The sequence below is a fragment of the Buteo buteo genome, chromosome 1 (genome assembly GCF_964188355.1).
Source record: "Buteo buteo chromosome 1, bButBut1.hap1.1, whole genome shotgun sequence".
In the NCBI taxonomy this organism is placed as follows: domain Eukaryota; kingdom Metazoa; phylum Chordata; class Aves; order Accipitriformes; family Accipitridae; genus Buteo; species Buteo buteo.
In genome coordinates, this window is record NC_134171.1 from 43,189,303 (window position 1) to 43,204,297 (window position 14,995).

The 14,995-nt window shown below is 35.8% G+C and overlaps 1 protein-coding gene across 7 annotated transcripts in view; it reads right to left on the reverse strand.

The window, feature by feature from the left end:
- Positions 1 to 14,995, reverse strand: part of PALLD (palladin, cytoskeletal associated protein) — a 210,861-nt gene that overhangs the window by 124,492 nt on the left and 71,374 nt on the right. For all 7 annotated transcript variants that reach the window (XM_075028877.1, XM_075028867.1, XM_075028850.1 and 4 more), the window contains 6 exons: positions 11,005 to 11,183; positions 8,103 to 8,169; positions 7,440 to 7,545; positions 6,381 to 6,455; positions 4,098 to 4,239; positions 3,775 to 3,798 (listed from right to left, as the gene is read on the reverse strand). In XM_075028877.1, the coding sequence (XP_074884978.1) occupies positions 3,775 to 3,798; positions 4,098 to 4,239; positions 6,381 to 6,455; positions 7,440 to 7,545; positions 8,103 to 8,169; positions 11,005 to 11,183 (593 nt within the window). The remainder of the gene's footprint in view (positions 1 to 3,774; positions 3,799 to 4,097; positions 4,240 to 6,380; positions 6,456 to 7,439; positions 7,546 to 8,102; positions 8,170 to 11,004; positions 11,184 to 14,995) is intronic.

Here is a 14,995-nt window from a genome sequence, read left to right on the forward strand (position 1 = left end):
ATGGTCAAAATATCAACAGCTGGCAAACAATTCCATGAGATTTTTCATTCTCAGGCAGCCTGTTCTTTGAAGGATTCAATCAGCATAAAGTCAAAATGTCCAAGAAAGAAGTACAGAGCAGGTAATTTGACAAACTGTGATGTTGGCTTTAAGTAATCTGACTAGCTACTAATTCACAAAGCAGTCTGGAGAGATTTGTGATGTAAACCGATTTCTGTCTAGACAGAAAAAGGAGTGCAAAACACATTAGGTTAGGTAGAATGTACCCAAAAAAAGCAGCCAAAACCCCCCTCTTGCTTCTTAATTTCTTACCTGTGTAAGCTCATGGAACATTTTTCTTTTAAATCATTAGTCCCAACCTAGCAAAGGATAACCAAAGTTTTTGAGCACTATAAAGTGATTGTTGATGGTTGGACTTCGGTTGACAACCAGCAATGAAAGTCACGCTATGGCTTGTTAGAGTTTTTATGTAAAATTCCATGGAAGTTGTACACTTGGAAAAATTTTTAGAAATCATGTCCATTTTTCAAAATTCTGAATACTTATCTAGCACAGGCATGTTGGTTTCCCTATCAATCTTGCACACATATTCACCATCTGCACTGAATAGCAGTTGTGTGTTTGCTTATGAACAATTTCCTCTGTAGGTATAGTATTGTCTGGCTTCTTAGAGTATGAAGTGCATCACAAACCAGTGCTGTACCTATTATATTTCTGGTACCCACCCAGGCTCCTGTTGTAGAAATTTTAAGATCCTTCATAACATCCTAAAAACCAGTGTTACTTATTATCAGTATTACTACTAATACACAAAACACTGCTCATAATTTATGCCAAAAGGAAATATTTACATTTTGCCCAAACTGTATTTACATTCCCTTTGCATGCACAGAGTCAATTCCTACACAAATAAACCAATAAGTGTACTGTCACTAATTTTAGTGGAGAGTAAGACACTGCATATTATTTAATAGGGCTTAGTAGGAACTGATACATGCACAAATCTTACAGGGATAGTACTTAGCTCAATGAATGCGTGGAGAAAAAAATACCAAACTGAAACTCTTTCATAGGTTTTGGGTAGCAGGAAGGTGCTTATAAATATATATATTACAACAGAATTACAAGCATAAAAAAAAAAAAAAAAAAAGACAGACTGCTGTCAGGCATTCACTACTGTTATGTCTATTAAACTGCAGCAATACAGATACCAAAGTAGTTTTTTGAGATGCCTTCCTACTCTTGCCTTGCCACCTACCTTGAAAGTGGCATGAGATACCTTGATATTAAATAACTTTTCTGTACCTGTGAAAACTCAAGAAATGCACCTTTCATGTAAGGATCCATTCCCTAGTACTCTTTGGAGGGCTTCAGGTATCTTTTCTCAGCATCTGCAAGCTAAGCAGACACAGAAAGGACAGAATTCAGCACCATCAACATGATGGTGCAGGTATGTGAGAGGGCTGGCAAAGTGATGATCATCTTGGACTCCAAATCCCACCTTCTATTTCTTATTTCAAGTAGTAGTTATGAAAGGAAATCATTAGCTTTGTGAACTATTATGAATATTCTTACTTATTCCACAGTAAAATCTGTCAGATAGGCTATACGAAACTTGCAACTAACAATACTGAAAATTACTTAGCTGTCCATGGAAAAAAAAAATCTTCTAGCAAGAGGCATAATATACGATTTCCTTTGTACTCAACTATTCACACAATGAAATTTGAGCCTTTTGTCTCAAGCAAACAAGTGCTTCTCCTTTCTACTAGATAACACTGCATTCCTACTCTAAAATACTTTGTTCACCTAGCATTATACACATTATGTTGCCTAAAGAGAGTGAAGGGGTAAAAAAAGATTCCCAAAAATAAGCAAACATTCATGATTATGAATTTTGACAGAACAGTTTCAAATTAGATATTAAAAAGAAAACACCTAAGATATGCTAGTAAATCATAGAAACTTTTGCATAAAGTTTCAGTCCTTTCAGATACTTTCTATCATGTTAAAGGAGAGCGTGAATGCAGTTCAAGTGACTTTGTAGAAAAGAAGCTCCTAGTAAGAGCTATATACTAGGTACTATTCTCATAGCATTGGTAGATTAAATCTAAAAAAGATGTTGCTACTTGAACTACTTCTTTGGGAAGGGGAAAAAACTCAACCCATTGATCTGACTTTTTTTTTTAAAGATGTCAAGAAAACAGCTAAGTTGGGAGACTTATTTTGTAATAGATATTCCAGAAGAATGTTCCAAGAAAGATACAGAGTAGAACATATTTCAGTACAAATCTGTTCTCCTTTATTTCTTTTCATAACCAAACGCTTGGATATGAAAAGAACCAAAACTCTCCTCAAACTGTTTTGTACTGTAACTTACAATTTCTAAACCTTAAAGTTTGGGTTATGATTATAAGCTACCAATAGCCCATTGTTAGCACTCGGACATGTTTTAGTTCCTCCTTAGAGGTTAATTTTGTTTTCCAGCATTCTTCTTTCCTTCACATGGCTCACATTTCAAGCCTCCATAAATCAGATCATTCAGTCATATGTATTCTAGGCATCAGCTGTTACTAGAGGTGATAATGCTGCACACCACAATTAATAATACCTGTCAGGATGGAGCATGCATGACTGTGTGCACATGCACACGCGCATGTATGTGTATACATATGATTGTTATATACCTATTTTACTTCATGACCATTTTGTGAAGCAGTAAGAAAATTAGTGAATAACTGGCAAAGAAAAGCAGAAGCTTTCTCCCTCTTCACCTCCTCTCCTTTCCATGAAAGCTAAGAGAAAGCTGCATTTCTCCTAGGAATAACCCTTCACTGCTTTTTCCTAGTGTGTATCCTCATAGCCACACTGCTACTTTACAAACATCACTCAGCTGCTAAGTCTGTTCTCCCTGCAAAGACTGGTAATGCGACCCCTTAAAGTTTAAAACACTTCCCCATTGCTAAGGTACTTTGGTTCAGAGACACTCTTTGGGAATACCCAGATGTTAGATAGAAAACTTTTCTCTTTTACCTTTCTATGCCATAATTAAAACTCTCTCCAAATTCAAGCATACTCAAGCACAACCAGCCACCCTCTTAAAGCAAGGCTAGGACCATATCACTGTCTTCTCTTCTACATGTGGTACTTAGAAACATTAAAGAGAACAACAAACATTCTCAGTCTTTTAGCATCCACTTACTACTCAAGAAACTACCAAAGCATATAATGATGTATAATTGGAAAATGAAGCGGTGAGAGAAAACCTGTAGTTGGAAGAACACTTTTTGCTCACTGAAATCTAGGACTTCTATCTTGCAAATAGGCTAGAAAAATTCAATGTGCCCTTGTTTTTGAGGATCAGCTTTTACTTGCATTTAAGACACTTCACATCTGCCGAGCTAGACTGGCCAAACTAGTGTTTAGTGGTTGGGTGTTATGAAACTCATTATGAGCACAATTTGGGTAATGGAATTTTGTGGGATTTATTCTTTTTCCTCAGTAGCATGCAAATTGCTCATTTTCTGAGAATGAAGTTTGCTTCAGTTTAAGCTGTGAGACTCTCCTTGCTGGTCTAAATGGAATTTACTGTTTAACTAATAAAGGAATTGATGTAAATGACAGTGTAGAGTATGGAAGGTGTGATAAAGAAACATTGTCTTTAAGGGGGTTTCATATTACCAATGCTCAGCAGAAACACTTTTCTATTTATGGCTTCAATACAAACTCAAAGAGCTAGTGAGTCAAGAGATTATTTTTTCATATGATTCTTACCAGGTTCCGTTGCTGATCGTGGCTCTGCATATCACATCATAAGGAGGGGAAACAAACAAGAAAAATAGTATTAGAGATTACATTAAGAAACAACAGTATACTGAAATACTCTAGACAAGTACAGAATCTGTGCAGACACGTTACAAAATAAGGAAGACTTGAATTGTGTGTTGGTAGCAGTAGTTTAATTACTACTTCTAGCCACTATAATCACTGAAATGTGAGGAAGAGAGGACTCTATCCAAAACTCAATCCTGACAGGCTAATTTCATGATCTTTCCCCAGCCCTTATCAAAAGTAGCCACTTCAGATTATTGCCTTACTTTTTTGGAGAATTCTGAAGTCTGGAGAATCTTGAATTTCGACACCCTGTCGAAACCACTTAACATGAATGGGAGGGGGTCCTCTGACCCTGCATTCCAATACTACAACTTGTCCCTCAGATGCTGTGGAGTTTTGTAGCTCCTGAAATATAACAATCACAATTCAAATGAACTGGGAGCATTTTACAGTCTTAAAAATACTCTTTTCTTTCCTTTGTATTTCAACTTTATTTTATTGTGTCATTACATTTTTGCAATAGACATTTTCTGCGAGCTGTATTTTCACTCTGATTCAATTTAATGTATCAGCTATATAGTTAAAAATGACTGAATAGGTTACCTTCATATACATTATTAATATGACCAAAGATGGAAAAGGTGTGGAAGTATTTAATTCCTCAGACCATCACAAGCAGATAGTTGCAGCCTGACCTTTCATTTTTCATACTTCTTCCACAAAGTGAAATGAAAATTCTGCAACTAGCTACACATTGATTGACTTGGTCCTGAGAGAGTAGCTGTGCTGCTTTCAGTTCAACCTCTAGAATGTGGAGTTGCTTTTCCTCTGAGCCATTTATAACCAACCAAAATTAGATGACACAAATATGATTAGGATATATTAGCTTGTGTATGGATAACTTCTGAGACAGTATTATGGCTGTAATAAATTCTTACATATATCTGAAAAAATTCAGGAAGAATCTAAACCTTTGATGAAGAACTACAGTGAGAGATGAGAAGCACAGTACTTTTAACAACAGAATTGACAGGGGAAAGCCACTATTTTTGCCTTTGTTATCCATTTCAAGATTATAAATCAAAGAGTCTTTTTAACTGTACTGGCTGTCTCATTCCCTTTCCAGTTTATTAACAAAGTTTTAGGCCTTGATGCAGCAAAGCATTTGAAGTCAGGCCTAAGATCAGAGTTATCACTAGTTACTATTCATAGATCTCTAGTTAATCAAATATGTAAGAATTTTGTTACATGTAAACCTAAATATCTTTGGGTGGTTCCCTGAAGTTTGTATAGAAAGAAATTTGCATCAGGAAGCTGTTGTTCATATCTGGTTTTTTGTTGTTTTTTGTTGTTCATATCTGGTTCATTTCTTCTGTAATTAAAATTGTTTTGGTTTGTTATGTCCCAACTGGCTTAAGCCAGTTAATAGTGGATTCCAGGGACAAGAGATATGAGGATTTGGAAGTAACAGTGGAGTTTCGATTGCTTTGGTAGTTCCTGAATGAGTGCTGGATTTCTCCTATTTCCCACTCTTACTAGGAAGTTGCCTGCCTCCCTACCTTGCAGTAACCACATTCTCTAACCCCTTGCACCTCCGCTATTCACTGTCTTGTGATACCTGCAGTATCAGGGCAGAATTATGAGGGATAGAATCAGACCTTTCCCGACATGTGAAAGGGATATGGTAGAGCCAGGCTAGACAGTTGTGGAGAACAGGGCTTACTCTTACTTATCTCTAGGCAAAACTACTTGCTGTTCCATATTAGCTTTCAGTCAACTGTTTTTCTGAAGTAATAACCAGAAACCTTCTTTTCTTCAGTTTGACTTGAACAAATGGTGACTAAATAATAGAAATAATAGTTACTGCTATGGAAATGATAGTTTGAAGGTAAAATGAGAATCATATTTTCAATTAAAGTTGTTTTTTAGAATTAGGGAAATATAATATCCTTTTTTTTTTGCTGTTACCTAATTCCCAGTTCTAAAGTTTCATTTGGGATTAATGTGATGATAAATATGGACTTAAATAATTACTTAAGAATTACTGAATAAAAGTTTCCCTTCTAGCAAGTCCATGCCTTACATTTTACAAGACTTCCCAATGAAGAATACCTGCACTGCTTTAACTAACATACGTGCATGGATTTTTTTCTAAAAAAAAAAAAGTAAAAAAGCCTGTGTTATTTGTTCTTGTCAGTAGATCAATTATTGTGAATGAGGCTTTGTCATGACTATGACGTGTAATTGGTGCCTACCTTGTTTTACTTTACAAAGATTTCTCAATGGAGGACAGTCATGGGGATAAGACAAACACATATAGAATATTCATGCAATTCCACTAGTGGTTTTAATAGGGTAGAAGGTGTATGAACTTCATTGTCACAGTGGAAAAGTATTTTCTTAGGAAGTCATTAGTACTGAAAAGGATAACGAAAACTGTAAAAGTTTTAACACGATCAAACATTCCTGCATTAGGATATATCAGTTCGATATTTCCTTCTGGACTACAGGAGTGTGATATAAAAGTCATGATGGATAAAACATACCTTTGTAAAAATAGGAGCAGAATAGATAGGCTTAGATCCATCCACACGGTGCAGGTATGATGTAGGGCTTTGAACCTGCAAAGCAATGCAACAATGCTATAAAATGGGAAGAATATTGGTTTCAATAATTTGGCCTGCATACAGCTATGCAATAATGCAAACTCTCAAATGCACAGTCTTATTATGGTGTTCTCGTTCTAGCACGCTTCTTCAGTGACATCATTATTTCACATCTGTTATACTTCTGAAATCAAATGCAAGCTTTAGAAGCTTCTATACTTCCCATGAGAATTTTGTATCCGACTGTCTTTGCCTTGAAGTATTTCGAGAGTTTTACTCCTGTTAATATCATTCAAGTAAGTCCTTTGCACTGAAGCATTTTTCCCTCTCCTGTTATTACATCCCTTGATTGATTTAGTAATAATAAATAAAGCCAGGTACCTAAAAGCTTATCAAGGTTAGCTAAAGGATGGGAAAAGAATTTGCCATGTACAGTCTAACAAAGAGTTCTATTCTATTTGTATTTTATGATTTATATTCAAACTCTAAGTCATCCACAGTGGCATTAAAATTAGTATAAACTAATGAACATTAATTTTCTACATTTAACTTCTATACAGTAAAACTTAATTTTCTCTAAAAGGCACAGAGAAATTACAGCAATATTTAATTTAATAACAAAATTTAAAACTTTCTCTAAAAACTATTGTAGGCATTCATTTGTATTACATTTTTTTGGAATTGGACCAAGTCATTATTAAGTGATATACTCTGTAATTTTCATCATCACCAGATCTGTCAGCTGCTCACATGCTGTGTTGATATACACTGTGTAAGAATCCATATGTATATTTACTTTTATGCCCCATTCACTAGATACATACTTAATTTTTTAAAATAATTTCTTTATATCAGTTAAAATCAGTTCTTTATATAATGATGTAAGTTTATGGTTCAACAATATAATTCCTCAAAATGACAGAGGTTTTCAGGACTTACAAATTTTGAAATAAAATTTTAAATACTTTTACTAATTTAAAAATTGGTGTCTAAAAATACCTGCTGACTGGGCACAGAGATAGGTTGAATTACAGCTGTGGTGACTCCAGACTTTGGTGTAGAAGATCCTATTGTCAAGGAAACAGAGGTGGTTTTCTTCTGGGCCCTGAAAAAAAGAAACAGCAAGCACTTCATAAGGTCTGAAATCAGAACATGTTAGTTTGTAACCAATAAGCCACCTCGTATTCTCCACATCTTTAAATATGTCATTATCAGCTGAAAAGATCAACACTGGAGGAAGCTTGAGTAGAACACAATCTTTGGCTAATTCACACTTTCACACCCAATAAAAAGTACTGATTAAAGACACAAACTAAAATGTATTTGGTTTCTTCAACTGTAGGCCTCTGCAACTTTTTTTGGAGGCACAGGGCTGGGTGACTACAAATGAAGACTTGGTTAATTTAAAGTTATTCCTGAATATGAAAAGTTGATATCAACAAAAGAATTGTCAGGGTAGGGCCAGACTTCTCTGACAGAACATGTGCATTAATAAAATTGACAGTTATAATACTACGCATTTATATCACGTGAAAGAAGGCGAAAACACAAGACATACACAAATATACCCCAGATGCTTATTCAGATCTAAAGTTACTGAAGATGTTCCAGTGCCCCTTATTAAGAACATTTGCACAGCATTGTTCTACTTTGCACACTTACTGTGGCATAGCTCCAGATTTTGATTTGAAAATTAAACTTTCACTCTCTGAATCTGTGGAACTGGCACCTGGAAAAGAAAGTATTTTCAATAATCTCATATCCTTTTACTGATTTATTTAATGTTTACATTACAAAGAAAAAACTGTGCTACTATTGCATTTCACTTCAAGAGTTGAGAACTCTCTGTAATAAACTACTGTAGTTTTTCTTACCTGATAAAAGATTGTAACTAAGTACTTTAGACAGTTACAAAAATCATAACCATGCCAATTTAATTGCAAAATGTTTTCCCTATGCTTTTAGCTGTCCTCCTTCATATTGAAGCAAATATGGCCAAAAAAGAAAAAAAAAGAGGTGACTGCTACTACTCTACTGGGAACATATAGTTTTATTTACTTGAATGTTAAAACTTAAAGCATAAGCAATATAAACATATGGTTTATACACAGATAACAAACCTTCAACCTTAAGCGAGAGCAACTCAGTATAGCAAGATATTTTCAGACAAAACTTGCTACTCACAATCTCCACAGTTCAGACTATTTATATTAACCTATACACAACATTTATGTACTGTTATTTCTTGCCAGTGGAAGTCTTGATATAATATATGTGTTTAGCAATACCCTAAACTCATTAGAAGAAAAAAATATGAAAGCATTTATTCCCTTTGTCTTAAGTTTTCCTAATAACTGGTACTTTGCACAACATTTATTCCAGACATTTATGCAGTACATACTATTCCTCAAAGGATTTGTGCATACACATGCGTAGATGTATTTGTAATACAAGTCATAAGAAATTCATAATCAATATGCATAGTATAACATAGACTGATTCCGGTGAAAGAAAGTTTGGACTGAGGCACCCGAGCACCCTATTTATTTACAAAGTTTAGACTACAAAAATCAAAGCAACAAGTAGCACAGGAAAGGTAAGAGAGAAGCGATGTCAAGTGAGCAAAGTGTGTCTACATGAAAGTATTTCTCTTGAGCAAAAGATAACCAGGTCTTGTGTGGCTGGGCCTGCTGCACAGAAGAAAGTATGAGGCATCAGTGTCATCAAGACTATTAATGTACAAAGCAATGCTGGTGTGACAATCTGGTTTCCTTAAAGATCACAGGGGAGGAGCCTAACAACTTGTCCAATTCTCTCTCTCTCAAAGTACATGTTGTAATACTTCAACATAGCACTTCCACATAGAATCATAGAATCACAGAATCAATTAGGTTGGAAAAGACCTTCAAGATTATCGAGTCCAAGCATTAACCATGCCCACTAAACCATGTCCTGAAGTACCCTGTCCACTCGCTTTTTTAATATCTCCAGGGATGGTGACTCAACCACTTCCCTGGGCAGCACATTCCAATGTTTGACAACCCTCTCAGTAAAATATTTTTTCCTAATATCTAACCTAAATCTCCCTTGCCTCAACTTGAGGCCATTTGCTCTTGTCCTATCTCCAGCCACCTGACAGAAGAGACCAGCACCCACCTCACTACAACCCCCCTTCAGGTAGTTGTAGAGAGCGATAAGGTCTCCCCTCAGCCTTCTCTTTTCTAGACTAAACAGCCCCAGTTCCCTCAGCTGCTCCTCAGAAGACTTGTGCTCCAGGTCCCTCACCAACTTGGTTGCCCTCCTCTGAACACGCTCCAGCACCTCAATGTCTTTCCTGTAGTGAGGGGCCCAAAACTGAACACAGGACTCGAGGTGCGGCCTCACCAGTGCCCAGTACAGGGGAAAAACCACCTCCCTAGTAAGACTTTGCCAGATCTCAAAAAAGGAATTGTTTTAGTCCCTGTATCTCTCTACCCAGCTGTTTCTTTTTTAGTGTTGCTTCTGTTATTATAACTTCACACAGTAGTATATTTGTACTATACCTGAGTATTTCTGAAATCATGCTTACTTCTGTAAAGAAAAGTCTTACTAGAATCCATAAGATTCAGAAATGTCTTGCTGATTTTGCTATTACATCCCAATGTGGGATAAAATAGTTCATAAAAAACATATGAAAGAAACCCTATAAATGCACATCTGTCGTGATTTAGTGAATTTATAGTGAAAAGTTTATTGCTTTGTTAATCAAAAGCTATTTAATCATTTTGGCATGGTATTATTCAGATTTGTTATGAGTATTTCTTATATTAATTTGTCTTATGCTTTCAATTAACCATTTAAAATCATATTAATGAGTTACAAAACTGGTAAATAAATGCATATTACCAAAATGTTTGAAAGATGCATGAATTAAAATAAAAATCAGTATTCAATTAGTAGAATCATGACTAAAATATAGTCCTCCACTAAAAAATTAATTTAATAATTTTACTCATGGTCAAATCATTAACTTTCCTCAGAGAAAATAATACTTGAATTATGACTAATTTTGAAGTCAAGAAATATTTTTACAATTACTAACAGTTGATCTTGGACAAAACCAGTATGACTGACTTTTAACCTGACTTAAAGTCAGTGTACCAAATATGAAGAATTACAATACATTTACCCATGACTGAAGGACACTCATTTGGGGCAGCTACATTTAATTGCATTGGGAAGAAGTTCAGAACTGAGACAGGGATTCCTGCTATTATGAAAATCATTACTGATATCACCAGTCAAACCTTTGATTTACAGGGGGTACCGTATGCCAAAAACTCTGCTTGCTCCTCCTTTTCCATTCTTTATCTTACTTGTACCCTAAATAAATAACAATCTATCCACTGATTCTTGGGACATTCCTTGAAATACCTGAATTATTATGAAGTGATGTTCAAAATGTGTTGCATTAAAGGGAAGTAGAGGCATACCATGAAAATACCACCAAAGCAAACGTAATCTTAACATACAGAACCAAAAGTAAACTTCAGCTTAATTATCTTTTCCTGTATGTGTCTCTTACCTTCAATGAATATTTCAGCTGATGTACTATCTGAACCAATGGAATTTGAAGCCAGACAAGTATAGCGTCCAGTATCGTCTTCAAAGGCTTCTGCTATAATTAGTGAATGAAGTCCTCCACTTCCAGAACAGATCTGAATGTCAGGGGTATTCTGGAGTTCTTTTCCTTCACAGAACCATCTGCAGCCCACATAAATTTAGAAAGACAAAAAGAAAAAAAGAACTCATCAGGCTCATCGCACAGAAGACATTATACTCTGCTGCAAAAATCTAAATTGCTACTGAAATCAGCATGTGATGCTTTGAAGTGTTTTTTGATGGCATTCGCAAAGAAATACCTTACTGGAATGAACTTTGTTTAAAAGGTAGTGAGACATTTCTGAATGCTAAGAAAATTGTACACATGTACAATTTAAAGCTATTCTGTGTCCTGTTTTGGTATAATTAATGTTTTCTGCATATCTTACATACTGGCTTGCTTTGACCACAGTCTAATCCATTTCAATTTAAGTTGCTACTCCCTTCTTCCTCATACTCACTGATTTTCCACGCAGGATGTTTGACTTCTGTCTATCATGCCCAGTCAACCTAATATAATGCCATGGTATGGGTTCCATATTGCTAAACTTTAAATAGGTTTACTCCTGTCTTAGAACAGGAACATGAACAGGTTCATGTTCATTATATGTATATAATACCTATACAAAATACAATACCAAAAAGGTATGCCCCAACAAAAGGGCTGGGTTTAGGTACAGGCAAAACAGACACTTATTGGGAGTGACTTATTACTAGGTAAAAGCACAGCCTATTTTGTTTACATTTGGTCAGTCAAGCATTTTCCAGTGCAGGCTGCCTGAAGAGCTGGTCCATGTTCTCAGTTTGCATTGCTTCCATGAAGGTACCAGCTCCCATTTTTTTTGTTTGATTCCCTCATACCAGGTAGTCCTATTCTCATAGACTACCCCCTGAATTATTCATATCTCTAGCAGCCAGCAAGTATGAGAAATGGATAATTCTTTTTTTTTTTAATAGGGCCTGCTATGCATTTTTGTGAGGGACGGTAGATGGGTGAGTCACTAAAGGAAAATCATTAGGGAACAGACTTCCCTCCATTCTCAAATTTTCACTATGTCCTGGAAACAAATTTTGCCACGTCCTTCTGAGCTGCAGTCCCACAAATTCACTCTGCTCTTTATCATTCTTCCTTCCTTTCCTCTCAGCCCATAATCCTAATCTGTGTTTTTCCGTGTTCTCTCTTTGCCCTCCTTTCCCTCTTCTTCCTCTGTCACCCCAGAATTCAAATCTTGTGGTGAGGATAAAGACAAAGTGAGTAATTCTTGACAGCAAGCTTCAAAAGTGATCTTTCATTCTCTTCCCCCCATACACTTTTACTTTCCTACTGTAATAAAGATTAAAAAAAAAATATATATATATAACCACAGAAATTTATGGAGAGTCAATTCAGATTAAAACATGATGGTATTTTCAAAAAATAATTTTTAAAGACTTAACATCTGCCACCAAAAAAATTTTATATTTTCCCTGTAGTTTGTACATGTTTATGAGAGAAATTCTGCAGTTACATTACAGTAATACTTAAACTTCTTAAGCTTTTTTTCCCTCCCTATCAGATTAGTTTCCCCTGCCCCCCAAAACCAAAGTAACCCCAAGGAGTTATAGACCTCCCCCTACCTATTTAGGAAAAGCATGCAGCACTACAGGATGACAGATACCACACAATAACAATCAGAGAGGAGTCTTTAGAAATAAACTGCCTCACTCTTATTGCTCTTTTTTCTTTTTAGTAAACTACATGTAATTAACAGAAATAAAAATTATCTTACAAAACCTTCTTCTGAAAATATTAGATTGTAAAACTTGACATTTTATGCTTATTTCAGAATGCAGAGTTAAGGAACCTAACAGATTTACACATAAGACAATTCCCCTTAATAACACCCAGAACTGTGGGCAAGCCCTCTGTGTTTATGAACAATAGATCTTTTATTCCTGAAGGCAAAAAAATGTTGATAGTAGCATTAAAACCATATGTAATTGTCTTCTGTAATTAAAAGACTAACAAGTTCCTTTTCTGTCTTCTGTTGTGCCCAGACAGTGCACACAGAAAGTATAATTTTTGGAAGGAACTAACAAACTTCCATTTGTTTACTCAGTAGACCCCTTTGGCCTACTTTTACAACTATTGGGCTTGGAGACAAATCTATTCTGTCAGTTCGACTGCCAAAATTAACTTTTCTCTTCCCCGTCTTGCCTCCTTTCCTCTCTTGTCACAAGTCCTCCCTTCTCCCTGTGTGAGGACCTCTGCTACTATTTTTTGCTTATTAGACCTTCAGAGTCCTAACCTCTGTGCAGCCTTTCCTAAGTTACATTTTAAACGATATGCACAAGAGAGATGTTAATTCAATTTCTAGACAATCACAGACAAGAACCTGTAATATGAGGCTCTACTTAACCATTAGTTCTATTTTTCTTTCCTTTCCAGAAACATCCTGCAAAGGAAAACCTCCCCTCCAAGCCTAATTATTTTCTCAGATAGATCCTGGTTTAGTTTCATGCAAATTGTATGGCTTTCTACTGTCTCCCAAAGTCCATGCTCACACAGTGTTTAAGAAACTGCGATAAGCATATGAGCCTAAAATAAAAAATCCATTTATATTTTTTTGTCAGATGACATTTAATAAGCAAACTGTTTTCTTAGGAGGATGAGATCTACACTGTCCCTTGATTCATGAATAGACATAGTCAGCCTCAAGTACTGGGAGCTATTCCTCACCATTGGTTGGGACTGAGACTCATTGCATCACATCGGTGACATACCACTGAAAACAAGTCCTGACCTGCTATATCAGGCACTGTCTGCCACAGAGAAAAACACATAAGCAATTCAATACAGAATTACCTCAGCCATCATTAAGGTGATGTTTGATGAATGGGAAACAGGCCTCGTGTGGGACTGCACTGTTTATTGTGGAAAGAATTCACCTTCACAATAGGCAAGAGCAGAGTTATTTGAAATGAAGAACACTGGAATAGACTTAGTTACATTCTCTTTCCTTTTCTATCTATTTTTTTCTTTTCTATCTACATGCTGATAAAAGGAGAGGATTAATTAACATGAATTTCTTTTGGAGATTACATAAAATTAAGTGAATGAGAAAATACTCAACTGAAATACTTACCCTGAAATAACTTGCTAACCACCAGTTCAGTTCAAGAGAGTTTGTGAATTTAAAAAAAGGGTCAGTTAATAAAAATAAATTAAGTATTTTTTGCCCAAACACAGACTGAATTTTAGTTTTCTATCTTTTATATCGTATGGGCTATTATACAGCACAAAACTGCTATCTACAGGCCTCATCAGCCTTACTGCCATTACACTTGGAATAGTCATGGTAAGAGGATTTTCTGCTCCTAAGGACTGAAAAAGATTCAAAGACAAATCTTTGAAGCATTCTCTCTTTCTGCAGAGGGATCACCGAAGCAAGCAACAAATCACTATCAAAGGGAGACTGAGCCAAAGAAACAAGGAGGACTCATAGCTAGACACAGAAAAACAGCCACAAAGCAAGTCTTACAATAAAATTCCAGCTTCATACTAACTAGGGCAGCATTAACTCATGTCCAGTCTATTCCAGCCTACTGATCCTCTTGGGAATAAGAGGATTACTACCTAGCTGTGAGAAGGCAATAACGCTTCTGGAGAGCCAAAATACCTCAAACCAAACCAAATCAAAAGACACTGGAAGTACCACAAAGGAACAAACGCACTGCAGATGCTTTGCTTAAAAGAGAATTCCCTGTATAGAGAACATTGGTTTAAAAAGACTTCTATGTCACAGGTTCTAGATACCAAGTACAAAAATTATCTGCTCATTTCCCTATCCCTTTGCTGTAGGTTCTCAATATTGTATGAAGTGTGCAGATAGAAACAAAACAGGCAGAGACACCAACAAAATGTTTTGCATATG